Source organism: Liolophura sinensis, unplaced genomic scaffold, assembly GCF_032854445.1.
Source record: "Liolophura sinensis isolate JHLJ2023 unplaced genomic scaffold, CUHK_Ljap_v2 scaffold_15, whole genome shotgun sequence".
Lineage (NCBI taxonomy): Eukaryota > Metazoa > Mollusca > Polyplacophora > Chitonida > Chitonidae > Liolophura > Liolophura sinensis.
In genome coordinates, this window is record NW_027017954.1 from 73,158 (window position 1) to 101,044 (window position 27,887).

The following is a 27,887-nucleotide window of genomic DNA, read 5'->3' on the forward strand; positions in this document are numbered from 1 at the left end:
TTGTAAATAATAAACATACCTTTCATAATTGTGTTCTGCTAATTGTGTAACCTGCGGATGGTCGTGGGTTTCCCCCGGGCTTTGCCCGGTTTCCACCCACCATAACGCTGGCCGCCGTCGTATAAGTGAAATATTCTTGAGTACGGCGTAAAACACCAATCAAATAAATAAAAAAAATAAATAAATAACTGCTAATTGTGTTCTGCTAATTGTGTTCTGTTAATTGTGCTATGCTAATTGTGTTCTGTTAAATAGCACATGTGTGTCATATGTGTAACCCTTGAGGTAATTTGAGCGATACCTGGTATTTGCATTTCGCCAAATCGATTTTTGGTAGGCGAAATACAAAGTAGGCGAAACGCGAAGACACCTGGTCCCAGTACCTAGTGATCCCTGCTATAAGCGACTATTAAAGGGTCAACAATGTGTATCGCTTATAATCCGCTCTATCAACAACGGCTTTCCATTCGTCCTGCTGGAGGGCGAATCCCAAGGTGGGGTGTCCTGGGTCTGTCTCGCTGCTAGCTGCCATTTGTGTTAGTACCGGTTGATCTTTTCTCATTTTTAACGCACCAGGGATCTATTTAGAAGTAAATCTTCCAAAAACACTCTAGTATTACATAAGGGCAAATGCATCATTCTCCCCATTAGCTGAGTGGTGCCTTAAATATTGTATAAAAGTTGAATGATACACATTTAACATGGTCTTAAATGAGATCCTGGGGTCTAATTTTAAGTCAGTGTGGAACTTACTAAACATATTGGATTGATTTGATTTTTCATTTATTTGATTTTTGATTTATTTATTTGTTTGATGGAGTTTTACGCCTTACTCAAGAATATTTCACTTATTCGACTATTTTCCTAGGAAATACCCATACCATCCGCAGGTTGACGGCAGACCTTCCGAAGTACGGTCGGAGAGGAAGCCAGCATGAGTTGGACTTGAACCCACAGCAATCGGATTGGTGGATTTGATTTTTTGATATATTGCAATATGAAGGTTTATACTGTATATACAATCGCGCCACTTGAACTGTGAAGAGGCGTATATCTGAAATAAGCTGTAGATAGTCCCGTACTATGTTAACTAAATGGGCAACTTACATGGCTTACGGCTATTTGGTACCCATTCGTATTAGGCTGGACTCGCAATTTTTGCATCAGTAACTATGATGTAGGTACTGAACGTTCTGTTCATATTTACCCTCAGTCGGAGTATTATAATCGCTGTAAAATTTATAAAAAATGATATTAAGTTACATGACTTGCATGCATGTTTAGAAGAGAAGCCTAAGGGATAGGAACAGGAGTTTTGTTTAGAGGGAGTACTATTTTGAAGACCAGAAAGCGCATATTTGGTTAGTGAGTGAACATGGTGTCCACTTCGGTTCATTGCGCAAATGCCTTTAGCTTGAATGGAAGCAGAACACTGCTTTATTCTTTCAGAATAATATATGTTTGCCGACGGTTTCAAATAAATTACCACTGAAATGAGCATGTACAATAAAAGAGACCATTGCCCTGTTACTGAATTACACGATAGCTGAGTATTCTGAAAACAGGCCATATTTCACCGGTTACATGGGCCCATTTGCCAACTATCACTCTGTCATCGGTGCTCTGGTTTCACTCTTTATAATTAACTATATTTAGTTGAGTTTGGTGGCTAAGATGATAAATTTGTATCTAAGCATTGCTTTTACACAAGTGTTTATTAAATATTGTCAGGACAGAGCGTTTAGTGCCTTTTTAGACCAGAGGATAATAAGTTTCATTTAACATCTTTTGTGAAAGTTGCTACTTTCAAGCATTTACATGAAGAATAAGAATAGAGCTGTATTTGTCATAGCTTGACAAGAGACTGGTTAGGTGAAACAATTAACCATCACACGGTTGTTGCTGATTTAGTTTTACTTTCCATACTAATGTCCTTTGTATGGCACAAACCAGGGTTCTGTTGATCGCAATTCTTGATTTCTTGGCATTGTTCATATGTAAATGTCTATAACATGTGACGACTGAGCACATCAAGTAATTATTGCTCAGTGATCTTCAGCACATTGCATTTAACATCACGCACTGCATTTTTAGACCCAGTTCTGCATAAATCATTTTTGTTACTACAGTTTGGGAGATTTTTTGTTGCTTAAAGACTTACCTGAACCAATAAGAATGATTTCCTTTGTATCCAATACCTGCAAAAACCTCCAACGTTCTATTGGTGGGTTTATTGCCAACGTGGCTTGGTCCATCTGTCTTGTTTTCATGTAGATGTGTATTACGTGTGGACATCATTTTGAGTAACTCGAGACCAGTGAAGGGTAAATAATAATAATTTGCAATTTTCCATGTCCCACAGCTTACATGTATGAAAGCATATCATTATATAATTGAATTAATGTAAGCAAAGAAAAGGATTAGCACCTGCCCATCGGATGTGTTTTACAACAGTACTAATTTCCTATTTCCAGTCGTACGTGAAATGACTTGCAGCAACTTGCAGATAGTCGTGGGTTTTCCACAGACCCCATCATAATACCGCCTGCCGTCGCATAAGTAAAATATTCTTGAGTGCGGTGTAAAACGCCAATCAAATAAATATAAACTACAATATTACAGTTTTATGCACTGTTAACCATATCAAACAATCTGAACCAAGCAGCATCGTGGGCAATGCCGGTCTTCAGTTTTACACATTTACTTCCAGGGACTGTGTTCGTTTTACAAGCGCACATCAAAGTTTGTCAGAATCAGAATAAAGAGGATTAATTAGCAGGTGGAAGAATATAAAATGTGAGTCCTTTTGTCTGTGAATCTTCGGACTTTTACTTACTGTCCATAAAATAAAGTCGTTGGAAACCTTATTATTGCAACACGGTCAAAAGTCTGCTTTTGAGGGTACGAAACACAGATAGCCGAGAAGCATAAATATAAGAGCTAATAAAAACTACTATCCTGTGTTCGAGACAATGTGAATTATCGCCAAATTCATGTAGTAACACCGTACTGTAGGTATGTCTGTCACAGTGACCCGCGTGTTACCCGCCAAACAACAGTGTAATTATGGCAGTGTGACTGACGCTTATTGTAATTGCACCATGTATGTTATAGTTTCAGCTGTGTGTCCCGGCAGTACATACGGCCCAGACTGTAAATACGACTGTCACTGTGATACCAGTGTGACCTGTGACCCTCAGAATGGTTGTGGAGGGAACTGCGCTGCAGGTTGGACGGACCCACGTGTCAAAGGCGTAAGTAGTCAATAGGCTTTAACTGCATTGCTTTGCAGTATTATAAACGGTCACCAACAAACACTCATCAGCGAAGGTACATTCTACTCCTGCCTCATCTCAGTGAAGGTGCACAAGTAACAATAGGATCCACTGTACACCAGTGTTGGCTTCATGTGGTGTATGTCTGCCTGAAAGCTTTGTGGTTTTTATCAGAAAGAACTATCAGAAAAGGAACCATGATTAAGAACATTCCATCTTTCATATAAATAATAACGTATTTATTTATTTGATTGGAGTTTTTTTTTACTTATACGACGGCAACCAGCTTTGTTTCCTTGTTTGGCAGCTGTATATATCCTCATCCACGACAACATTATCATGAATAGCTTGATGCTTATAGGAAATGTCGCTCTGGGAAAACCAACATTTCATTCGTCAGACTTCAACGGACACACATCTGAGCTGGCTGTTGACGGTATACTGGGACATTCTTACGATGGTACACCTTGTACGCACACATGGCAGACACCAAGTCCAGCTTCCTGGAGAGTAACACTGGGCGCCGTGTACTGGATTAACAACTTCACCATATACAACAGAAAAGAAAACTGTAAGTAACCATGTTTAGTCTGATTATTTTCTGCTTCTCTGTTTTCTCTGTTTAATTGCACAGCCATAGGCATTTTGTTTTTCTTCTGCTTTATGCTATTTTCAAAGCTTTTAATAATGGGACTGGCGCGACACTTCGTAAGGAAAGTGAAACAAGTTAGCTCTGCAGTGTAGAGATTTCTGTTAAATACCGTATTCGCTTTAGTCTTCTTCTCTTTTTTCTACGGAAAAAAACATCATGTAAATCAGTTTAAAGTTATAAGGAGTGACACTGCCACGGTATGATTGTCAGACCCTTTACGTTTGCCTCGTTTTCGAATACATAGACATTATCGTCGTCATATAAGTCAGTGAGGTACTTAACACTTACAATGTAAATGAATAAACGCCTTTGCCTGTCAGTCACTAGAACACAAGATGTGTGGGTTCAAACCTACCCTTGGGCAGACAATTTGTATTTTCCTCTGTTCTGGCAATTCGTTTGATCTCGGTGAAAATAAGCGCTTGACGACTTTCGTGTCCACAATTTAACGTTCGTTGAAGATCACTTGTCTAACATGTTCGTCAGTAACTTGCCCAAGGTTGATGGTTTCTCCCGTGCAATTCGTTTTCTTCCACGCAAGACCTGATCTCCATTGTGCGAGTGTAATATTCTTGAGCATAGGTTTACCCAACAATCAGATAAATGACTAAATGTTTAGATATAAAAAGCAGAACCTGCTATTCAGTATTTAATTTGAGAGTTAAACGTTTCAAATTATTTACTGGTCAAATTATGTTGTGTTACGAGAATTTAGCTGAGCAGAATAATTAGAGGAATTCCTTTTATTACAACACATGAATCTATAGCTTTATGTTCTTTACAGTGGGACGTCGACTTAGCGGCTTCACTTTGCATGTGGGAAACTCCTCCCAGGCTTACAAAACCTGTTATAAAGACACCACACCCATTACCACGACTCCTGGGCCCATCGTAACCGAACACTGTACGGGAGGTCCGGTGTCAGGAGACACCGTCATGATAACATCACGTCGAGACGAATATCTAACACTTTGTGAAGTTCTCATCTACGGTACGTTTATGGATTATGTCTTAATTTGCATACTTTTCTCATTCTCATGCTCGTATACGTTGAGAGGGGCATAATTTCTTTCCTTAATTTAATTATCGCACACTGCATATATGGGGCTGATGTCATTCCAATTCACGGTTAAAAATTTATTTGTATAATCTGCTTGTCGATAGCAAGGTATATCACTTGATGAAGTGGAAAAGCTCCCTCCAGAGCCTTGTCAGGAGACCACGTCAGAATAGCATCACTATCAGGTGTACTGCTAACATTTTGTTAAGTGTTTGTATCTATGTATGCTTGGGGTTTTAAGTCGGTCTTAACAAATTTTCAGTCATGTTTTTGACGAGGAATCATTAGCCGTGTACACATACTCGTACTGCGTCTTCTTATGGCAGGGTGGTGTTCAGTATGAAGGGAATAATTGACCCGTATCAGTATAATGGCTCTGGCGGGGCGGCTTACTTACCTTCTGTATGGCGTCTCTGTGAAGCAGCGTGAATATCATCGTCGTCATATGACTGAAAAATTGTTTAGTACGACGTTAAACCCCAAACACTCACTCACTCACTCTTATGGCAGGGCGTCCATGCTGCAACTGCCGTCATTGAAGTACCATGCCAAATACAATACACATGATACCGCCACCAAGTCACAACATACTGACACCGGACAGACCAGTAACATTTCCTTGCTAGAACACCTCTCAGTGTTGAGCGCCAAGAGAGGCAGCAACAAGTATCATTTTTAACGTCTTTGGTATGACCAGGGCCAGGTTTGCCTCGTGAAGTGCTTATCTACGGTACATTGATGTGTCTGTGATAACAGCGTGTCAGCATCTATCTTAATATGTCATAATAGTACACAGACAAGACAATCACACCGAGGTTGTTTCTTTACAACGGCTTCAAAATGCCGTCGAAATCACTATATGAACAAAAAGAAAACTATATTAAGTATGAAACAGAAAAATATGTATATCATGCAGGCGTTATTGATGTTATCTGAGATTAAATATGTATAGCTAATACATAGTTGAACTGTTTAAAAGAAAGGATGAGATTGTTAATAATTTAGGTTCACGTGGTTATTTTCATCATTCATAAAGCAAATAGTCCGCTTCGGGAGCGGTAGAGTCAAACCTAAGAGAGGAAGTTGTAACTTCCTCGCTTGGTGTTCACTATGAAGGGGATAGTGCAACGACTGGTTGACCCGTATAAGTGTAATGGCTCGGGCGAGGCGCCTTACTTGCCTTCGGTGAGGCGTTTCAGTGAAGCAACACTAGATACAAGAGCGATGGAAATCCGTCCTGCAACAAGGAGGCACATTATATGCACTCTAAGGATTTCTTTGTAGTCATATGACTGAAAAATTGTTAAGTACGACGTTAAACCCCAAGCGCTCACTCACTTACTCATAAAGCAAATAATGAAAACATTAGTCTCAACCAAGACGATTTGAGACAACTAGGATAAACGTTTCAAATTAATTATACTCCTGACAGTGTGTTCCGCTGGATGGTATGGTGAAATGTGTGGACGACAATGTAATACAACGACAGCATGTTCCAAATGTGATGTCACAAGGACACGGTGTACAGGTAAAGTGGCTTTAACATAAATAATAGAGTTATGCTGACTAAGAGTAGAAAGATAAATGTGGTAATACACGAAAGCGATGACCAATCTGGAAAACTGTCAGATGGAGTTATTTTCTGTCTTGCAAGAGAGAAGAAATTCCATTTATCACCAATACCTAGATGGTAATTTTTTACCTCAAAAGTTGTTGAACATATTTATTTGTATAAAATCACTTTCAATTTTATATATTTGACTGGTGTTTAACCAAGAGTTCTGAAGAGTATTTTGTTGTATGACTACTGTCAGCTTTATGAGTGCAGAGTGCTTGGAGTCAGCCAATCACCTTTGCTACGTACCAGACAAATCTATACACTTAAATCCACCTTGGAAATAGTGACAGCTTGATTCAAACAGAAAGCCTCACTGACCAACAGTCAATCACTTCTCAGTTTGCCTTCAAGTTTCTTCATATCTACGGCTTCATTGTCGAATATTTTTCTGGTATATATAATTGCTGAACGCGATGGGCACCTAACTCATACACCGACAGTCAGGTTTGTATAGGCTGCTACCGCACCCTGCAGGCAAGCCGAACAAGCACATTGACGAAGTCTGTTCAGCGCGAATGGGTTTGGATACATTTTACTGTCTCCGATTTAACAACTTCAGCAGTGTATAATATCTGTTTCCTATCGTGTCCGTTTGTGTTCAATAAACCCTTGTAAAAAGTATGAGCGATTTCCGCTGTTGTTCAATTCAAATATGTACAAACGCTATGTGGCCACTCTTCCCAATTTATTTTCCATTTGTTTTACACACGTTAACGGTTGGCCACACTGCACTGTGCGTATATATATGACAGCACTGATCGCACGAGGCTTAATAATCTTCTTCCACTGAGACACACTATACTAGAATTCTTGAAAATTTTATCAGTAAAAGTTTTCCTGAGGGATTGAGTGGGCAAAACCGCTCGGTCAAACGCCAGTGGACTCTGACATTACTTCTTTTACCCCATGTCTAATTAAATATCAGAAAGAAGTGAACAGTAACATACAACATGCGTCGAAAGTAATTCACAGTTTGGTTTCTCTTGAAAGTGGGAATTGATAATTGATGACCAAACAATTGAACTGTCTTGAGTCATGTACATGTATACCTCAGACCCACGGATGGTCGTGGGTTTCCCCTGGGCTCTGCCCGGTTACCTCACGCTATAACGCTGGCCGCCGTCGTATAAGTAAAGTATTCTTGAGTACAGTGTGAAACACAGATCAGATGAATAAATCAACGTATGCTTGGGAAGGACAGCACTTTGACTACCGGAAGTTGAAAACTGATATTTCCACCAGGAAGGGTTTGCTTGTTCATGTAAAACAATGTCCACAAGTATCAACTGAAGGTTGAAATCGAATAACAAAGCGAGCTATTCAAAGTAAACGTTAACAGGAATTGTCGACAACACTTGTGGATGAGAAGTATCCCATGGTTTTATTTGAGAAATCTCCACGGGATTTGTTTGTTATTTTCATTTGTTTTTTTTTTTTTTCAAGTATATGTCACTAGTTTTATTTGTCTTGATCTGGCGTCGTTGGAAGCTGACCTCTTGACAAAGTTGAGTAATACACATTGTTACAGATGGACATCTCACAGACATATACTTCCTAAATTTTTCCCCCTAATTTTGCTTAAGCCATGGCGCTAGAGGGTGTATAAATTGCTACTATTTATTCATTTACATGAACTGTCACAATAAAAGCCCTCACCGGGGTAAATTGACAAGACGCCGTTTTTCATTAGTTACGTGTGACCACGTGTGACAATTTGCCAACTATCACACTGTCCCTGATTTGGTTTTACTCTCCATTCTGTACGTCTTCTTTATACAATTATTTTATATTCTAACAGGTTAAATGTATCAACAAAAGTCAAGTAGCATGTTGAAATCCAGTTACTTTGTTACAGGACAGTAATTTCCTACAAGCGCTCCTTGGTTTCCTTCTTTCCAACTTCAATAACTCATTGTCATTCTGTTCCGTCTTGAGTAAAACAGCTACACGTCATTCTATTACTTTTGCAGAATGTGTTGACGGTCGATGGGAAGAACATTGTCAAAAGGACTGTGGCCATTGTTGGGCCGACAAATGTGATAAAGTTACTGGGGAATGTCCTCTAACTGAAGGAAGGCCAAGATGCGATGCTGGCTTCATGCGTGAGAATTGTTCGACAGGTAAGTGTGTAGAATTCAGTATGACAGAAAGAAAATCCAAGATGTGATGTTGGCTACATGTGTAGCATGTACAGAACATGTAAGTGTGTAGGATTTAGTACAATAGAGGTGAAACACAAGAAGTCACATGGATAGGCAGGTATGTAAGATTCAGTATCACAGAGAGTAAAGTCAGTGTGTCATACTGGCTACATGTGTAACGGACGCAGGACAGTTAAGTGTGTAGGATTTAGTACAGCAGAGACGAAACACAAGAAGCTACATGGGTAACATGTAATTGACAGGCAGGTGTGTAAGATTCAGTACAACAGAGAGGAAAGCCAAGATGTGATGCTGGCTACATGTGTAGCAGGTGCAGTACAGGTAAGTGTGTAGGATTTAGTACAGCAGAGATGAAACACAAGACGTTACATGGGTAACATGTAAGGGATAGGCAGGTGTGTAAGATTCAGCACAACAGAGAGGGAAGCCAAGATGTGATGCTGGCTACATGTGTAGCAGGTGCAGTACAGGTAAGTGTGTGAGATTCAGTACAATGTGAAGGGATTCATTATCATGAAATATATGACCTCCAAGTGTGTTAACTAATGTGAAAGGCAGCACCTGACTAATGTTTAAATCAAATGAAAGACTACCACTAAAAGTGTCTCAGACCGGCATTCAATGTGTGTGTAGTATTCATTATGTAGGATTCAGTACAATGTAAAGGGATACATTATCCTTTAATACATGACCTCCAAATTAAAGTGAAAGACAGCACCACACTAATGTTTACGTCCACTGAAAGGCTATCATTGAAAGTGTCTTAAACCGACATTAAATATTTTTTTTACCTTTTTTTTAATCTAGTAAAAGTTTTGTGAAACTTCGTCTTGATATAGCTTTAGTACGTCTCTGTTATCGAGAGCAAGGTGACGTCAAGCTCACTCTAGGTGTGTAACGTCGAAGGTATTTTCCGTATAATAGTATAAGCAGTAACCTATTACAGATAAAAGTTGTGGACTTGGCGATGAAGGCCCAAGTGATCAATATAGTTTTCTCAGAAAATGGACATAATGGAAGAATACTTCTTCCACTGCATGAACTGTTGATATAGTAGACCTACTATATCATTTACAAGGAACTCCAGAGACCCTCTATAAATTGCCAGCTGTAAACGCACGGCCAAAGTATTCCTGGATCAGGACATAGCCTCTTGAGGGGTTGTTCTTGTGATTTTGATCCCAATTATATGTTAACACAATAACAATAGGATTGTTGTACAACTAGAATTATGCTCATAAACAAACGGAAACATGTTCTGAAGCAAAATGGAAATAAGTGTAAGCACCACTGACGTTGGTCTAGGCATTCCACTCTGGCGGTGGCTTCAATAAAGAAAACTGTGCTGACCCAGTTATCGCGGATGTCAGAGAAAGCACATCGGCTAAAATATGGCGTTTCAATAATTTTGCTGTATTTTATAATGAAAAACAGAAAAAAAAACATCCTTTGTATGCGACAGACGGAGCAAAAAAAATGTATCTGGGGAGATGAATGAGGTTTTGGCCGAGACGGTATGCTACTGTCTGACATAATTTGTGATACCGCGGTTGAATATTACACGGCTTGAAAATGTAAGAGAGAAAAGCTTGAAAATCATCTATTTTACATTTGTGGTAGTCCACAAATGATACAGACCTGTCCCAATGGGTAAACGCCAAGTCACAGCTTAGGCCTCGCAATCTTATAGCAATGTGTATGATTGGATCAAATTCTAAAGATGGTTGACTCGTCTCACACCAGCAATTTTGTACATTAATGTCACTTTGTTTTATATATTATTCGGTAAAATCTCATTAGAACAATAAAGTATGATCCTTTTTAGGACGCTTGTGAGTCCCGCTTTCGATTGAAATATGTTTGGCAATGTGCTATCCTGTCCTTTAATTGAATGGATGTTGAGATTTAAGCTTTCATATGTCTCAAGGGGGATACTGACCAAGTGGTGAAATCCAAATGTTTGCTGCCTTGTATATATAAAAGAACAACATATAAATATCACTTTTTGTTTGTTAACAGATCACCTATTCTTTGACTCAGGAAGCTATAACCACCGAATTATGATGATGTTTTCTTTTCCCTTTTGTTTGCATCAAGCCTGTGAGGCGGGTAAATATGGCCACGACTGTAACGAGACCTGTGGATCGTGTGCATCTGGACCGGACAGCTGTAACACTACTTCCGGGCACTGTCAGGGTGAACCCAGATGCATGCCGGGATATTCTGGTCTGAAATGTAAAACTGGTGAGACGGAAATATCTTGTTTTTTTTTTTTTACATATTTCTCTCTTACATGTCCCTACATTTATTTATCATTTATATGTATTAATTTTTTTACAAAATAGTTAAAGTAAATGGATCACCGCTACTTTGTTTACGTGGGGTAAGTATAGATTGTGCGTGATATGGCACGCGGAGTGATGTACAAGTAGTTTCGGTTGAGTCTTTTTATACCAACACCTCTGTGAGAGTGACTGGCCTCATGTACGCAGGGAATCTCATTGTATCTCATTACTGTCACGATCATACACACTTTTGCACCCGTATGTATCCAGCGGCCGGTTGTTAAACAGTGTATTAAAAGTTAAACCAGGCTTAAATGTTAATACTAATCTTGGCCTAATACAAAACTGAATGCACTGTGGCCCTGACTAAAGTTAATACCGGGCTTAACTTCTACTATATACTTTTGAACACCTGGGCCCAGAACTTCTGGAACTTTTGTCTGGTCCTGGTCTTACTAACATGTGTCGTATATTTACACGTTTTTGTAATATTGTATAGAATCAAAGCTAATTAAGTCCAGACAAAACTCAGGCAGAATCTTTTACACCATTTTTATGATACGTCTACTGTATGTTAGAGCAATTATGTCATAGTGTACATTACAGCCATTACTTTTTCCAAAGGAATTTTCTCAAGTCACCCAGACCTTTGACAGAAAATTTGCAAACTAGACTTAAAATCTTTAATACCATTCTTGATACGTTTACTGTATGTCAGAGCAATTATGTCGTTATGTACATTATCGCTATTAATTTTACCAACGGATTGATTTCATTGATCAGTGTTTTAACAACGTGCTCAAAAATTTCCTTTCGTAAAGGAGCGGAGGAAACCGGAGTAACGCAGGCCTTTGTTATAAAATTTGCGAAAAGGACTTAAAAATCCGCTGTGTAGACAGTCGAAGCGGACATTGGACACGCAACCTCAATGGCCAAGAGCCTAGTACTCAAGGGGAGCTAGTACTAGTACTCACTCACTCAGCCAGCGAGGTCCCGCGCACGGCAAAGGAGGCTACATGTTTTTGCACGCGCCCAAAGCGAGCACGTTTGTTTCAGTTATATTTTATATATATTATAAACGTCAGGTACATCCAGTACAATAACTACCACTTCCTGCTTGCGTGTATAGCCTGTGTATCTTGATACATTACAACAGCACTGAAATGACTTGTATATCGAGCTTTATTTTCTCTTTTTACTTGAATTAAGCCTGTGAAGCAGGTAAATATGGCTCACGCTGTACCGAGACCTGTGGATCGTGCGCAAGTGGACCGGACAGTTGTAACACGGCATCCGGGTACTGTCGTGGTAATCCCAGATGCATGCCGGGATATTCTAGTTTGAAGTGTAAAACAGGTGAGTCGAGAATAGCTTGTGACTCATATGCTTTCTTCATACATGTCACCAGATTTATTGACCATTTATATGTTTTACATATTCTTTTGGGAACTGGTGTTATTGGGTTTTTGTTTAAATGATCCCGTGATATCTACTTTTGATCCAGTCAAAACAGAGGCAAAATTTAACACCATATTTGTGATACTAGTCCAGGGATAACTGTTATGGTCTTATTTTTTGCAAATTGTGAAATTCTCAAATAAATCTCCGAACATAAGATCCCAGAGGAAGAACTAATAGTAGAGTTTAAGGTACTCTAATAACCTATAGGGTTCCAGGGTGTTATAATAAATGTAAGACAGTATAATGATCTAAAGAAATAAGACTCATGGAAAACAGAAATTAGGAATTTAGTTGTAGATGAACATTTTGTTACAATAAAATAAACCAGCAAATAGTTGACGCGACTAGGATAAACGAATCGCAAAATGTTAAATTATCCTCGAGTAGTTCTATCGTCTTTCAGGTAGCAGATAGGCAGGTAAGATTTTATCATATTCCAGGTCCCAATATAGTGAAAAGGAGACAATGCATAACAAACTAGATTTTGAAACTAATATCACCATAATTGGTGGTGTGTTCATTTCAGATTAAATAATATGCATAACCATTTATAGCTGAATTCCAAGGTCGTAAATAGGCCTATGTAGTGATATGAGCTTGAGGCATGTAATACTAGGGCAGGAATAGAATGCACCGAAAATGGTGGAATTTTCAGTCAATGTTACATATATATAACACATCTCATCAGTATTATCTTGTCTTCTATCGTCACGATCTCGATGGACACTGGCATGAATCGAGGTGACACTTTAACAAGTCGTCAACAGTTAGATTCTCCCCCAACCGTCAGTCTATAAACAGCTACACTAGTAAGGAATCACCAGTGAACAGTCCATCAACATCCACAACCGGATTTGGTGGGGGTAGTAGTAGATTGGGACTCCGACTTCACACCTTCACGTACTGTTTGAGGTAAACTAATCATAAAATGGTCTCAAGACTGATATAGTGAGCAGTAGGTTATTAACTTCCACCTGTATGGATTCTTAGTATAAATATTAAGTTATTAAGCCGGTGTATAATCGCTGTCTATATGGTGGACAGTGAAATGTTCAGCTGGGATTCCATCCAGCCTGGTGATGTCGTAATGATCTATATAGCTTGAATATTATAATTACCCATGTGCTTGGTGTACCGATATTTCTATACCTGTAACAAACCCTTCACTTTAATTCAACATACAGATTCAACATGGGATGGACATCACCCGCACAAACCTGTGCCATCTCAGGCCGGATAGGTTTTAGTGAACTGTTTTTGATATTTTTTTGAAATACTTACCTTGAAGTTTCGTGGGATCCGAATTTATATTAAAAAGTTAGGAGCAATGACCTCGCATTGAACTATCAAAATCCTTTACACTATGAGGGATTTCCGCCTTGCGTCATTCCCTGTGGCAACACTACTGCTGCACGTGAGCAGGGTCTAAACAAGATGGCGGTCAACATTTCAGTCGGTTTTCTCCATGTAGGAAACCAGGCAAAATACAATCTGTAGAATGGTATTTCATGTCAAGTTCAGATCAGCTTGAAATGTTTGTTACTTGAACACAAGCAGATAGCATACACACCAGCCGTAATTCCATAAATGTTGCTGTGTGTTTGACAAGCAAACATCCGTACAACAACAACGTGAATATAAATCGAACTAGAAATCCGTTGATATCTCAGACCAACAACTTTAATGATTAGAGCTGGAGAGCAGCCAGTTGTAACGGCAGGAAGCCCCGTCGTTACAATATGCCCACTGTATGTTGGGGCAATTATGTCGTTATGTACATTATAGCTATTACCTTTGCCAAAGGACAGATTTCATTGATAAGTTTTTTAAAAACGTACCCAAGAAATTCTCACGTGAATGAGGAGAACCAGAGTTATGGGCGAGGAGTAACCCACCGGCCCTTGTCAGAAATTTTGCAAACAAAACAAAGCTGCCGTGGAAAAAGGCAGGGATCTATAAATTTAACCATCTCAGCTAGCGATACTAACCCCCCCCCGCCCCCCACGCACCGAGTACCAAAGCAGGGTACATGTTTTTATATTCGTCCACACCAAGCACGTTTGTTATGTTTTATATATATATATATATATATATATATATATATATATATATATATATATATATATATATATATATATATATATATATATATATATATATATATATATATATATATATATATATATATATATATATATATATATATACATTGTAAATGCCAGATTTATCCAGTGCTACAACTTTCATTTTCGGCTTGCGCGTACAGCGTGTGTATCTGGATATATTGCAATCTAACTCAAACGGATTGTAATATTGTGTTTTGTTTTCTGTTTTACATGAAGCCTGTGAAGCAGGTAAATATGGCCACGACTGTAACGAGACCTGTGGATCGTGTGCACGTGGACCAGACAGTTGTAACACTACATCCGGGCACTGTCCGGGTGATCCCAGATGCATGCCGGGATATTCTGGTTTGAAATGTAAAGGTGAGTCGGGAATATTGTTTTACATGCTTCTCTCTTACATGTCACCAGATATTTTTATGAGTGATATTTATTATTTTTCACATATTTTTTCGAGAACGGATGTCCGAGGTTTTTTGGAAATGAATCTGAATTTGAACACACAACCGCAATTACCAATACCTACTTGTCCGGCAGCAAGCAGAGGTTTATGGGTCAGTTCACGTACAAAACCAAAATTGACCTTGAGATATGCTAATTATAAAACGGTAACTGCATTTCCATGCTCAAAACCTTTTAATGAGAACAGGTCAGATGTTAATACTTGGGCTAAATTACCTTAAAGCAATAGTACTGATCACGACTGAGTAACTCCTTTTATACATTGCTTATGACAACGCGATCACTAATGATCAATTCGTAAATTCCCAGCCCATCCACTAAGTAGGACCAGCTATAGATAATGGACTGTTTAAAGCGATCGCGTCAGTATTATTATTAATGGGAAACCGTAACTTATGACCTGGAAATTATACAAACTGTCTAACCAAATGATATAGATGTCCCCAGGCAAAAGCAGGCCCCAAGAGAGCTTACAGTAAAGCAGAAACCATTGAAAAGCATTGCTGAGGAAATCTCTCAGCTTTTTAAAGAAGTGTCATAGAACCTATACGCAGTAAAAAGTTGAATTTATTTCGCAAATGTTCTTAAGGCCAAATAAAGATGGAAGTTATCGGCTAATTCCGAATTTAAAAGGTCTTAACCTGTATGTAGAATACTTCCATGTTAAAATGGTCATTATCACTCTGTCTCAATGTCTGTGTGTCTGACAACAGACAAACCTACCCGAATTATTACACAGTTGTGAGAAATTGCTACACAATAGCTTCAAAATCCTTGTTTTAATGACGTCCAGTTTTTCAGGTGTAATGTATGCACCATTCAAATACAGACAGGTGGAAATTGTCTTGAGAGAACAAAATGGTGATTTGGACAAAACAATGCAATTGTCCCAGAAGTTACGGAAAGACTTCACCTGGTGGATACGCTCCACTGAGCATAGCTCACACCACATATCACGCGGCCAGTCAGATGTAGTTGTGTATTCTGACGGGAGTTGAAAAATTGGTTGGGGTGAGTTATGCATCAGAGGCATGCTGGCCGTGTTACATGTAGGGACCGTGTTACATGTGGGGGCCGTGGCACAGGTGAGGGCCGTGTTACATGTGCCGCCACTGTGGTCAGGGTGAAGAACAACATCACAGAAAATACGAGCTCTGAGAAGGTTGTTTAACTCTAAAATCCTGTCAAGATTTTATTGATGACAAAAATGTGAGAATTATGATTGACAATATGATAGCGGTGTTAGAAATATATCATATGGGGGCAAGTCATTGAAAAGTGTGTAATCACTTAGGTTATGATATACGGCACGTGTGCACTGAGCAAGGCATTTTGTTGAAATTATCTCACTTAGTTAGAAAACAAAACGCTGAAGTTGATTAAAAATCTCGTACAAAACGTAGAGAAACAGATTGGATGTTTGACACAACAGTGTTTTCAACCGCAATGTCAGTATTGGGTATTACATCAAATATTGACCCATTTGCATCACGGTTAAATTCTACATCCGTATGTAGGGGCATACGTAGGGGCATATGCTGTTGATTCATTTACAATTTCATATGCTGTCGATTCTTTTACAATTTCCTGAAAATGTTATAATTTTATGCTTTCCCCCGTGTCAGCATAGTCTCGGTTGATCATTCGGTGACGCCATTTTGCCATATAGCTGTTGAGAGTGACGTCACAAGACCGTGGAGCCCTCTCCTACCATCGGTATTAAACAATATGACAATGAGAAATACAATAAGACAATATGACGTCTGATACCCAACCAAAAAGTATCATCTCTGTTCCGTGTTGAAAAGGCCGGTGTTTCTTGTAGTTTGGCACTCGTTCATGGGCGATGTTTATGGACACAAGCGTCGTGTTTTAGGGGTTCTCCTAGACCTCGTCCTGCATGGGTGTAAGCATTTGGCCTGTCTGGCTGTATCGACTTCAGGGAATTTACCGAACATAGCAGAACCTTCTGAGTGGTAAGAGACCCTTTCATTCAGATTTGGTCGAGATATTTGCGTTATAAATCTGACTATGCTAGGAAAAAATGATGCAGTCACAATATTTTTCTTCAAGCAATGACTCTCCCGAGGCGATTTTCTTGCCCTGGCAAGTTACTGCAGTCTCCTGGCCAACACGTACGCATTGTGACAGCTGTTCTCAGTTCCCTGCTCATAAATGTGTGGTTCAAATGAATCAGTTTAACATTTAAACTGGCCGCAAAATCCAATTTATTACATCAATATCTGCTTATCCACTACACGAAACCACACTGACAGTCGAGAGCTTATAGTGACCCTTTCAGCGATAGTGATTGGCTAAGTTCATAAGGGCTTCTACAACATGGCTAGTCGGAGAGAATTGTCCATCAGTGCCATATCCCCAGTGCTGAACTTCATCTTCTCACCTTTCCAAACTTCACAGATTTCTTTCACATATTTTTCTGTGATAGCTGTGTGCTATACCATTGTTTAGTGTATATATAGTGACAGACTTCATGTTCGCTTTATGAACTGGTTATTACTAATCAGGTTGTCACGAAGAATGCATAAAATAAGTTTCAACCTCATAATATTGTGATCGATATTTTGTCTTATGCTAATTTAGCCCAAATATTGACCTTTGACCCGTTCTCAACTAGTTTTAAGCATGGAGGTGGAACTACCATTACCATTTCATAATTAACATATCTCAAGGTATTTTTTTAAGAAAAAAACTTTCTTTGTACGCGACATGACCGCCAAAAGTCATAATTAGCGCTAATATGGTGGTTGGGTTGGCTTGGTGCATAGGCTGAGAACTAAAGAAGAGATCTGGTTACCATGACGAATGTAATAAACGAGTTTCATCCTCGTATTCAACCGTAACCGATAAACTGTATTTTTTAAAATAATTGTGCCGTCACCTGAGGTATTGAGTTCTTTCCACCCAAACGCTTTTATGAACTTTAACAAATAAAAAGATGTCTCAAGTTACAGAGAGCTGAATAAAGGCGACTCTCTAAAAGAGATAGGCTACAGTACGTAGGGCAATGCGTGGCTGGCTATCTCACCCCACGTGAAAAATTCCACCAATCTTTACAACGTGAACCTATCCTTACATTTGGTACACACGGATTTACTGTCATCCAAGTGTATATATGTCAAAGGATGCATTGATAAAGCATGCTTAAGCAGTAATCCAGCCATTCAAGCATTTGAATTAACGTCCGTCATGTTTTGATTTAGAACTGCCTCCAAGTTCAGGTAAAGCATGTGCTGCCTGTTCGAAATTTCTTCCAACGGTGTTTTCCTTGAATGTAATCTGGTTTTCTTTTTTTGTATCTAGAATGAAAGTTTGTAATTGGGTTTCGCACTTCGCCATTGAAAATACTTAACAGCTGGATTTTCATTAAAGACGGTTTACTGGTACACACTTTAACATCTTTCAAACGCGGATAACTAATAAATTCAAAGTATACCAGACCTAAGGATGGACTTAAGGTACAACTATCTACTATCTCCAAACCGTCGACTCTAAGCGGTATACTCTTTTGTTACTTTTTGCAATGCATCACTGTTCCTGTACGGTTGTATTCGTAAAGCAGTGTAGGTGCTTAGAACCGGGTTGTTAAACTACGATTTCAGTGTAATAATTGACCTGGAAAAAAATGGAAGACAGTGTTCTTCTGCTTATTCATTATAATGGGAGAAAAGCGGGTGAAGGCACGACCATTGGCAGATTGTTGGCGTATCTTTTCACGTAGGACCCACAGGAAGCCAGCATGAGCTGGACTTAAACTGACAACGACCGCTTTGGTGACGCCCTTGTGTCATTGCGCTGCGTTATCATACTAACCATTTGGCCACTAAATATTTTTTGAACATTTGACTTTTTTGGCAGGATGTGATGCTGGGTTTTGGGGAGCCGACTGTGAGGAAAAGTGTGGCGAATGTTATAACAACGTCACGTGTGACAGAGCATCTGGGGGCTGTCCAATCACAGAAGAGAATCCCCGCTGTAAGGCCGGTTTCTTGGGATCTAACTGTCGACAAAGTTAGTATGCCAGTCCCTTGTATTAAATCAAAATGTCTGTTGTTACTAACTAAAAACCTTCCCCTTCTAAAAGGGTCTTATTCTATATCCCTTCTCCTTACACATACCCTATCAAAGTCTTTACATATTTACGCTCAAACCATCCGGAATTTCTTTACGTTAGTCTATATATAAGGCCGACGGAGTTGTGAAGCTGGCCATCATTTACTAAAGTCCACAACAGTCACTTAGAAAGTCCACTTGACGTTGCGTAAGGTTTGTCGCTTATCTGAGAGGTAAACAAACCAGTTGTTTCTCATCTTTGCTCTCCGATAGTGGTACCATTACATATTTGGGACTTGTCCAGGAACTAAAATCTGCTTGTGCTAGATTGTAGCACGTTAATTGTCAACGGTGTTAGCGGTGCTTAGAGGTGTTTTGGTTCCTATTTTGGATCAAACAGAGATTGACATTTTGTGAAACTACTTATGTAATTTCTTTGTACACTATATTGTGTCATTATGGCTGAGGAATTTAATGCACCTTCAATCCTTGATTGCGAGGATTTGTCGGTTGTTGAGTTGTCTACGAAGGCAGATTTAAGGAAAATATCTGACATGTGTCTATTAGACTTAAGCCAGAAGCCCTAAGATTATTAGAAAGTTGAAAGTTGAAAGTTAGAAAGGGAAAGTGAGTTTGAGTTAGAGACGGTGATATTAAAAAAGGGAGAAACAGAGTTAAAAGAGTCACAGAGTTTGAACAGGAGTTCAAACTGAAGGAACCCCGGGGTAAAAGTAGTGATAAAGAAGCTGTTAGTCGTAATCAGCAAGGGATTGGTTTGACCCAAAGCCTTCGATTAGTGCCCAAATACGATGATAAGGCTGTTGAAAGTTTTTTTCTGTCCCAAAATATGAGAAAGTGGCTGTTAACTTGGAGTGGCCTGAAGGTACTGGACAATGTTACTGCAGAGTACATTGGAAGGTTAAGCTGCAGAGGTCTATTCTACTTTGTCGGTAGATCAGTCTTCAGTTTACAACACAGTCAATGCACTGGTCTTGTCTGCTTTTGAGCGCTTTTGCCGGAGGCCTGTAGACAGAAGTTCAGACAGTTAAGGAAACAGCTGATGAAACTTACGTGGAGTTTGTCGGGGGTAAAGAAACACTGTTTAATAGCTTGTATAGGGCTCTGGCGTTAGGTCATTCTTTTCAGAATTTAAGGGAGGCTATTCTCTTGGAGGAATTTAAGAACAATGTTGGAAATGAGGTCAAGGCTCATTTAGGTGAACAAAAGGTCAAGGACATTAAGACCGCGGCAAGTTTGGCTGATGAATATGAGTTAAATCATAAGAGTGATGAACAAAAATGTCAGGCTAAATTTCAGAAGTGGAATTCCGATAAAAAGACTTCAAATTTTAGTACTGACAAGCAGATAACAAAAGTCAAATGTGTGTTTTTCTTCTGATACGTTCCCCGTCAACATACGCAGTTTTTGTCCTATCGTCAAATCATACGTTAAAGAGGTAGGACAGACACCAGAGACATACTGGGGATTCATGTCTGATGGTGTGGTTACTGTGAATGGAGTTACCTCCCCTGTTCGTATACTTAGGAATCTTCGGGCAAATCAGTCTGATGTTAGCAGATGTTATTCCGATAAGGCTGCCAGTCATGTTCTGATCCAGGGTTTTAATGGAAATTTTATGTCTGTTCCCTTACTAGAGGTTACCATAACTTCTGATTTGGTTACTGAAGGGGTTGTTAAGAGTTTGCCTGAGAAAGGTATTTTCTTTCTTGCTCGGTAATGACTTAGCATGAAATTAAGTTAAGGTTTGTCCTCATGTCTGCAGTGTACAGGTTTTTGGACGAAAATACAAAAGACCTACGAAAAGTTTCCAGGTATATTTCCCTCTTGTGTGGTTACCAGGTCACAGTAAAGAGCTAGGGAGAAGGAAGACAATTCTTCTGTAACCATCGGGGATTCAGCGGGTAATATTAATTTGGCTGAAACGTTCTTTCATGATATTGATGGTGTAGAGAATGTAAGGGAATTAAGTAAGTCTGCTTTATTTTGAGGAAATACCTGGAGAGTGGGCTGTTGAGAAGAGAGTATTGACTGCCTGATGCATTAGCTAATGATTAAGCAAATTTGAATCAAGTTTTCTCACCTCTAACTGTAGACAGGAACTACTTAAGATGGGTCATGAGATTCCAATAGGTGGACATTTAGGCATTAGAAAATAAAATCGCTCGCTATATTTATTGGCCTAAGATTCACAGGGATGTGGTTAATTTCTGTAAGACAGGTCACACCTGTTAGCTTGTCGGAAAACCACAGCATAGTATAAGGCCTGCATCCTTAATTCCAAATCCGGGTTTTAGTGTGCCTTTTAGTAAGGTACTTATTGACTATTATGGATACAGCTAACAGATACAGCTAACTACACCTCGGATAGTTAATAGTCTGTTAATCTTTTTACCAGATATGGTTTACCTAAGGAAATACAAACTGACCAGGGCTCCATCGTTATGTCTGGTTTATATCAGGAAGTTATGTGGGATTAAGCAGCTTTAATCCACACCTTATCACTGTCGATCCCAAGGGGCTTTGGAAATATACCACCAAATCATGAAGAGCGCTCTACGAGCATACTGTATGGAAAATTCTGAAACTTGGACAAAGCGATAAAATTTGTATTGTTTGCCTCTAGAGATACTCCTAATGAGTACACTGGGATTAGTCCATTGGAGTTGGTGTATGGTCTTAAGGTTAGATGTCCTCAGGAAACAGAAGTAACCTTATTAGATTATGTTTGCCCCTACCTCACGAACCGCTTAAGGCCAAGTTTAGTGGACCATATCGGTTAGCAAAAAGCTAACGCTGTTAACTACATTATTAGCACACCTGGTCATCGGGAAACTGTCACATGTCGCATTAATATGTTGAGCATTTTAGGTAAAGTGTTAAGTCACCTTTCTAAATGTCGGAGACAGGATTGGCTCTGTTGGTTAGCGCGCTAACGCAACGTAATGACCCGGAAGCCTTCACCAATGAGGTTGCTGTGAGTTCAAGTCATGCTCATGCTGGCTTCCTTTCCGACCGTACGTGGGAAGGTCTGCCATCAACCTGCGGATGGTCGTGGGTTTCCCCCAGGCTCTGCCTGGTTTCCTCCCACCATAATGCTGGCGGCTGTCGGAGAAGTGAAATATTCTTGAGTACGGCGTAAAACATCAATCAAAAAAATAAATAAAATATGTTTTGATGTACCTGGTTGTACTAATGCTGCAGGACATGATGTAGATGTAGGAGGGGCTGTACCCATCAAACATCACCCTTTCAGGATTAACCCTGCAATGCTAAAGCTTGTTAACTAGGAAATACGGTACATGTTAGACAGCGGGGTTATAGGGCATAGCCGGAGTGGCTGTTGTTCACCAACTGTAGTTTTTTTTTAGTTCGATGGTTCTATACGCCTATATGTGGATTACAGAAAGATCAATGCTGTAAACAAGACGGATTCTTATCCTATTCCTCGTAGTGAGGATTGTGTTGATAGGGTAGGAAATGCCAAGTTTATTACTAAGATTGCTCTTAGTAAGAACCTGGTAAACATCTCGAAAAGACAATTCTCTTGATTGTCTTAATTAGGTTTAGTGACTGATCTCAAGAAGAATTTGCCAAAGAACAAGCGGCATACCTTGGTCCCTCATTCAGCCAGAATCCAGGCCATACTATCTTTACCAGTGCATACTTGTAGGAAAGACCTTCTTAGAGTGCTTGGGGTATGTCGTTTTACCGTACGTTTGTGCCCAATTTCAGCGATCTTGCTGTTCCATTGACTCTGTTGCCCAAAAAGAATGTCAAGTGTGTATGGTCAGATAGTTGTTAGTCAGTTTTAATGGGTTAAAGGACATTCTATCTAAACGTCCTATTTTCAAAGCGCCAAATCTAAGCCGTCCTTTTCAGATGCCTAGTGACATCGAAGTAGGATCTGCTTTACTCCAGGAAGGAGAAGATGGAATGAATGAATGATTATGATTTAACGCCACATCGGCAATATTTCAGCCATATCGTGGCGAGTACAGAAGATGGAATAGAACAGCCTGTGAGCTATTTCTCTAGGAACTTAAATAGACATCAAAGGAATTAGTCCACCATAGAAAAGGAGGCGTCTGGCCTGGTGCTGGCTGTACAGCATTTCGAATTGTAATTGACCAGTTGCTCTGGTAATATCACTATGTATACTGATCACGACCCTTTGGTGTTCTTAGAAAAGTTTTAAGAACAAGAATCAAAGATTATTACGATGGTATTTGACCTTACAGCCTTATGATGTGGAAATTATACATATTGCTTGTAAGAACAACAGTGTGGCTGACATGCTATCGAGAGCTTGGTTGACATTTGTGTATGCATATTTCTTTCTATACGTACATTTTTTCCCTTATTACATCATTTTGCCATTATTGTATATATATGTTATATTTATTGTAAAAAAAAATGGGTACTTATGTACAGTTATCTTTTCTTTTTGGGGGAGAGTAAGTGTTACGAACCATGTTTTTCAATATTGCATTATTTTTTTGTTATTTGTTCCTGAGTCAGTGTCTGACTTACATTTTTCCCTCTGTGCCTGCTTTGCACTGTAATTCAGTCGAGCGTTCTAGGGGCTTCGGGGTTTATGAGTATAGTGTCATCGTACATAGAGTACACTTTCTGGAAATATGTATCGGTGTTGTAAACATGTTTAAAACCATCCAGATTATTTTTTACGTTTATCTATAAATATTACCGACAGACTTGTGCAGCTGGCAGTCATTTAGTTAAGTCCATTTGAGAGCAGTCATTTACTGAAGTCCACTGGAGAGCAGTCATACTTACCGTCCTCCTCTGTGAAGGAGTTTGCTGGGTTTAGACATATCGGCTTTTACGCCATTTGACTTTCGTACTCCATTTTCTGTACAGGACACTTTGTGAGATTGTGTTTCGCCACCGGCCACTCTTCTCGTCGCCACCCGTGTCTATTCCAAGCAAGCTTATAGCATTCCTCGCTCCGCTTTAGCCGGTGTCAGGCTTACATGGGTTCCTTTGCTTTCCAGGGTTGTTATGTGCTAGTTTTAGTGTCCAAGATTGATGCCAGCCTATGTTGTGAGATTCATTCTAGCTTGCCTTTAACGATTGCAGTGCAGACAAAAACAGAACAAGAAAGCTGACAATGCAAGCTATAGAACGGTAACACTGAAACATCGACAAATGAGACAGAAGTCTGAAGATAACAGAAATATGTGTTCTATTTTGACAGCATGCTCCCCTGGCACATGGGGGCAAAATTGCAAACTTACTTGTAGTCTGAACTGTCTTAATGGTCCAACCGGATGTGACGTCAGGAATGGAGCATGTATTGGAGGTTGTACAGATGGACATGAAGGCAGATTTTGTACCCGTAAGCATCATTACCTGAAAAAGATTATCTTTGAATGTAAATGCACTCTCTTGGTGACATTTCAACTGATAATAGAACGTCGCCAATAATTTTGCGTCTAAAAGTAATTCCTAAGGTGCCAGTGGCTTAATGATTATACACAAGAGTATCCTAATATCATTAATATTTGAAAGATCAGCATTTGCTGTCGATTACGCTCCATTTACAGGCTGTTTCGGTTTTAATCCTACAACAGATAATTATCTCCATGTGGAAGGCAGGATATCAACAATCCATTGCATATTTCCTTGTTTATGTAACTCAGTACGCAGCTCAAAGTCAGTCCCACCTTGAAGATCTAACATATTCCGCCAAAGTTGCACCGCATTAGATTTCCCATACGCCCACCCCTCTCACTTTAATAGCATATGTCTGTCGATGTCAGAGTGTAGGCTTTGTCCCACAGCGCCATTGTGTAACGACTTTGTTTAAAAAATAAACATTTCTGTGCTGCTGAAATGTTCACCGTCATAAAATACATTGCTCGCCAAAAACTGAATAAGATGTAGCACAATAAAATCAGCAATTTCAGCTTTGTTTAAATGTGTATTTTATCGTTTGTAGCAGTCAACTATAACTACACAGGAGTGGTTATAGGCTGTGTGGCTGTGGTGGTCGCTGTCGTAATCGTCGTTATTGTACTGATGTACACGTAAGTGATGCCAACTGAAAATAGGACCATGAATGTTTATTCCACAGTATAGGATATAGATATACATGTAATATTTTATGTATTTATTATATTTTTATAATACTTTGTTATACACTAAAGGTTGTGATACACCTAAAGCTGTACCCATTGTTCCCTCTCTGTGATACAGAATAATGTGCAATTTAAATCCTAATACGTTTACATGTATTCAGAAAATGTGACGAAATAATCCGAATAAATCGATATTAGAGATAAGTATATTGTAATATGCTGCTGTAATAATTTTCGCTTTGTTGGGTTTATATTTTGTGTTAAGATAGTATATCTTTGTTGAAATTATTTAGGTGACCATAGACTGTATTATTTCTACAGGAGAAGATGTCACGGTAATAAGTCAGGAGGAACCTCTGAGCGTTCGGATCCGGCCCACGTCCAAAATCGGGAGAGTTCTAATCAAGGGAGAGAAGCGCGGATTTCAACTCCAGTGGACAGCAACCCGTATGAGAGTGTTTATGAGAATGAATACGACAAAATCCGATTTTCTTGTAATGACACCGAGGCCAGTTACACACCTGTTACTTAATTTCATGGCTTTGGACGCGAAACGCTTCCTGGAAAGAACGGGAGATAGTGAACCGTTAAAAATGACAAGTTTTGAACATATATATAGTTTGAATTAGATAATTCGCTCCTAAAAACAGCACACTTTGTTTTCAATTTTGAAAAGGTTCAAAGGGCTAATGCTTCTTTTAGTTTGGGGCTCGATGAGGGCGATGTTGGTGGACACAACTGTCGTGTTTTAGCGGTCCTACTCGCCCTCGTCCTACAGGGGTGTAAGCATTTGACCTAGCTGGCTGTACAGACTGCAGGGAATTTACCGAACACTGCAGGACCTTCTGATTAATAACAGACCCTTTTATTCAGATTTTGGAAAGATATTTTTGTAATAACTCTGACTTTGCTAAGGAAAAGTAATGAAAAGTCACCATATTTTTTTTCAAGCAATGACTCTACCGGACGGTTTTCTGCCAGCTTACCGTGACAAGTTACTGCAGTATCCTGTCCAACATGTACGCATTGTGACAGGGGCCGCCGTTCTCGGTTCCCTGCTTATAAACGTGTGGTTCAAAATACATCAGTTTTACACTTAAGCCGCAAAATCCAATTTATTGCACCGATACCTGTATCCACTATAAGACACCACACTGACAATCGAGAGCTAATATTTTTTCACGTGACAGCCAATTATCACGTGACGCTTTCAGGGCTATGGATTGGCCAAGTTCAAAAGGGCTTCTACAACATGGCTTCTTGGAGTGAATTGTCCGTCATTGCCATATCCCCAATAATCAACTCCATGATCTCGGCTTTCAAAATTTTTTAGAATTTTTTGAACATATTTTTCGATGACAACTTTGTCGTTTATCATGGTTCCTATGTATGTATAGTGGCAGACTTTATGTCACTTTAATTACACAGGAAAACATTATGGGTTTTATGGACCTAGAAAGTCCTAAATTTAACTTGAAAATTATAATAACCCTATCAAATTTAAATTTCAAAGTTCTGAGCATATATTTAGTGGATATATAACAACAGTATACTAATATTATATCTCAAAACAATTAAGCAGTGTAGCTTATAAGCCTAAAGACCTAATAGTGTTCACATAGAGTGTAAGTAAACAAGCGCTTACAACCCGAGTTTCAAGTCAGCGTTTGTGTGACTTGAGCACTTTTCCTTCCAAAATTTTCATGGTCTAGACAGTTTTGCGCCAGTTAGGATATTACAATAAACTTTTGGACTACGGATTTCAGCTAGACGTATGAGCTGTATAAACATTTATTCGTTTTGCCATTGCCGGTGAAGTAACAACATACTTGTATATGGATCTGGGAGGTTCAACGTGTTCGTGAGAGGTCATATTTTGGCAAACCAACAGGAAGACACATCTCCAGGTGCCTACAAAGATAATGGTCAGGCAATCTAGATGTTTTGTCAAAGAAACCATTCGTGGATTGAACCACAGGAGGTCAGATTATATCCTGATTTGCTCAGTGTAACTTTATTGCTTTCACACCTCAGGCGACCTCTACATAGGGCTAATCCTACTGGCTGCCAGTGGCTGTCTTGACAATAGCCAGCTGGGCTTTAAAGCAAAGAAGCTTTACTGCCATTGACCAGTAAACCACAAACTTCACTGGTCAAGACAAAGATGCATATTACAATATTGCAAATTTTCAATCACTATCAAAGCTGCCGAAGTTTGTGGCCACCATTTTGAATTTTTTAAATATTTAATAGTTATTAATTTTGAAAGTCTTGGGCGCGTACGGCATGTTAATATTGGTCTTTGCTACAATATATAGCGGTTGTTGGCCGCGTTGGACAGGTGTCCGCGTAGTACAGGTCGTTAAACATGGAAAATCGCTCGGTCCCGGCAGAGAGTGGCCGCTTAGGACAGTTAGACGCTAAACACAGGTGGCCGTAAGTACAGATTTGACTGGATAGATCTTTTGTTACTAAAACGAACATGATTGCTGTTCAGAGCTAGTGAGCGGACATGCTCTGTTGGCACACAGATGATTCCTGACTAAATCACATTGTCCATTTAAAATAATCGAAGTCCGCTAACTTAACATTTGCC

At 39.3% G+C, this 27,887-nt stretch overlaps 2 protein-coding genes across 2 annotated transcripts; both read left to right on the plus strand.

Annotated features, from left to right (window-relative positions):
* The first annotated feature begins 3,101 nt into the window (after positions 1-3,101).
* LOC135481297 (scavenger receptor class F member 1-like) lies at positions 3,102-11,705 on the plus strand. Its single transcript, XM_064761144.1, has 7 exons — positions 3,102-3,228; positions 3,637-3,846; positions 4,712-4,918; positions 6,420-6,515; positions 8,576-8,725; positions 10,865-11,011; positions 11,677-11,705. Exons 1-7 carry the CDS (start codon positions 3,102-3,104, stop codon positions 11,703-11,705), a joined length of 966 nt encoding a protein of 321 aa, XP_064617214.1.
* A 561-nt stretch (positions 11,706-12,266) lies between these two features.
* Positions 12,267-27,645, plus strand: LOC135481285 (multiple epidermal growth factor-like domains protein 10). Its single transcript, XM_064761135.1, has 6 exons — positions 12,267-12,408; positions 14,856-14,999; positions 18,978-19,130; positions 24,409-24,549; positions 25,153-25,240; positions 25,613-27,645. The coding sequence occupies exons 1-6, from the start codon at positions 12,375-12,377 to the stop codon at positions 25,821-25,823; spliced, it is 771 nt and encodes a 256-aa protein (XP_064617205.1). The 5' UTR covers positions 12,267-12,374; the 3' UTR covers positions 25,824-27,645.
* The last annotated feature ends 242 nt before the right edge of the window (positions 27,646-27,887 follow it).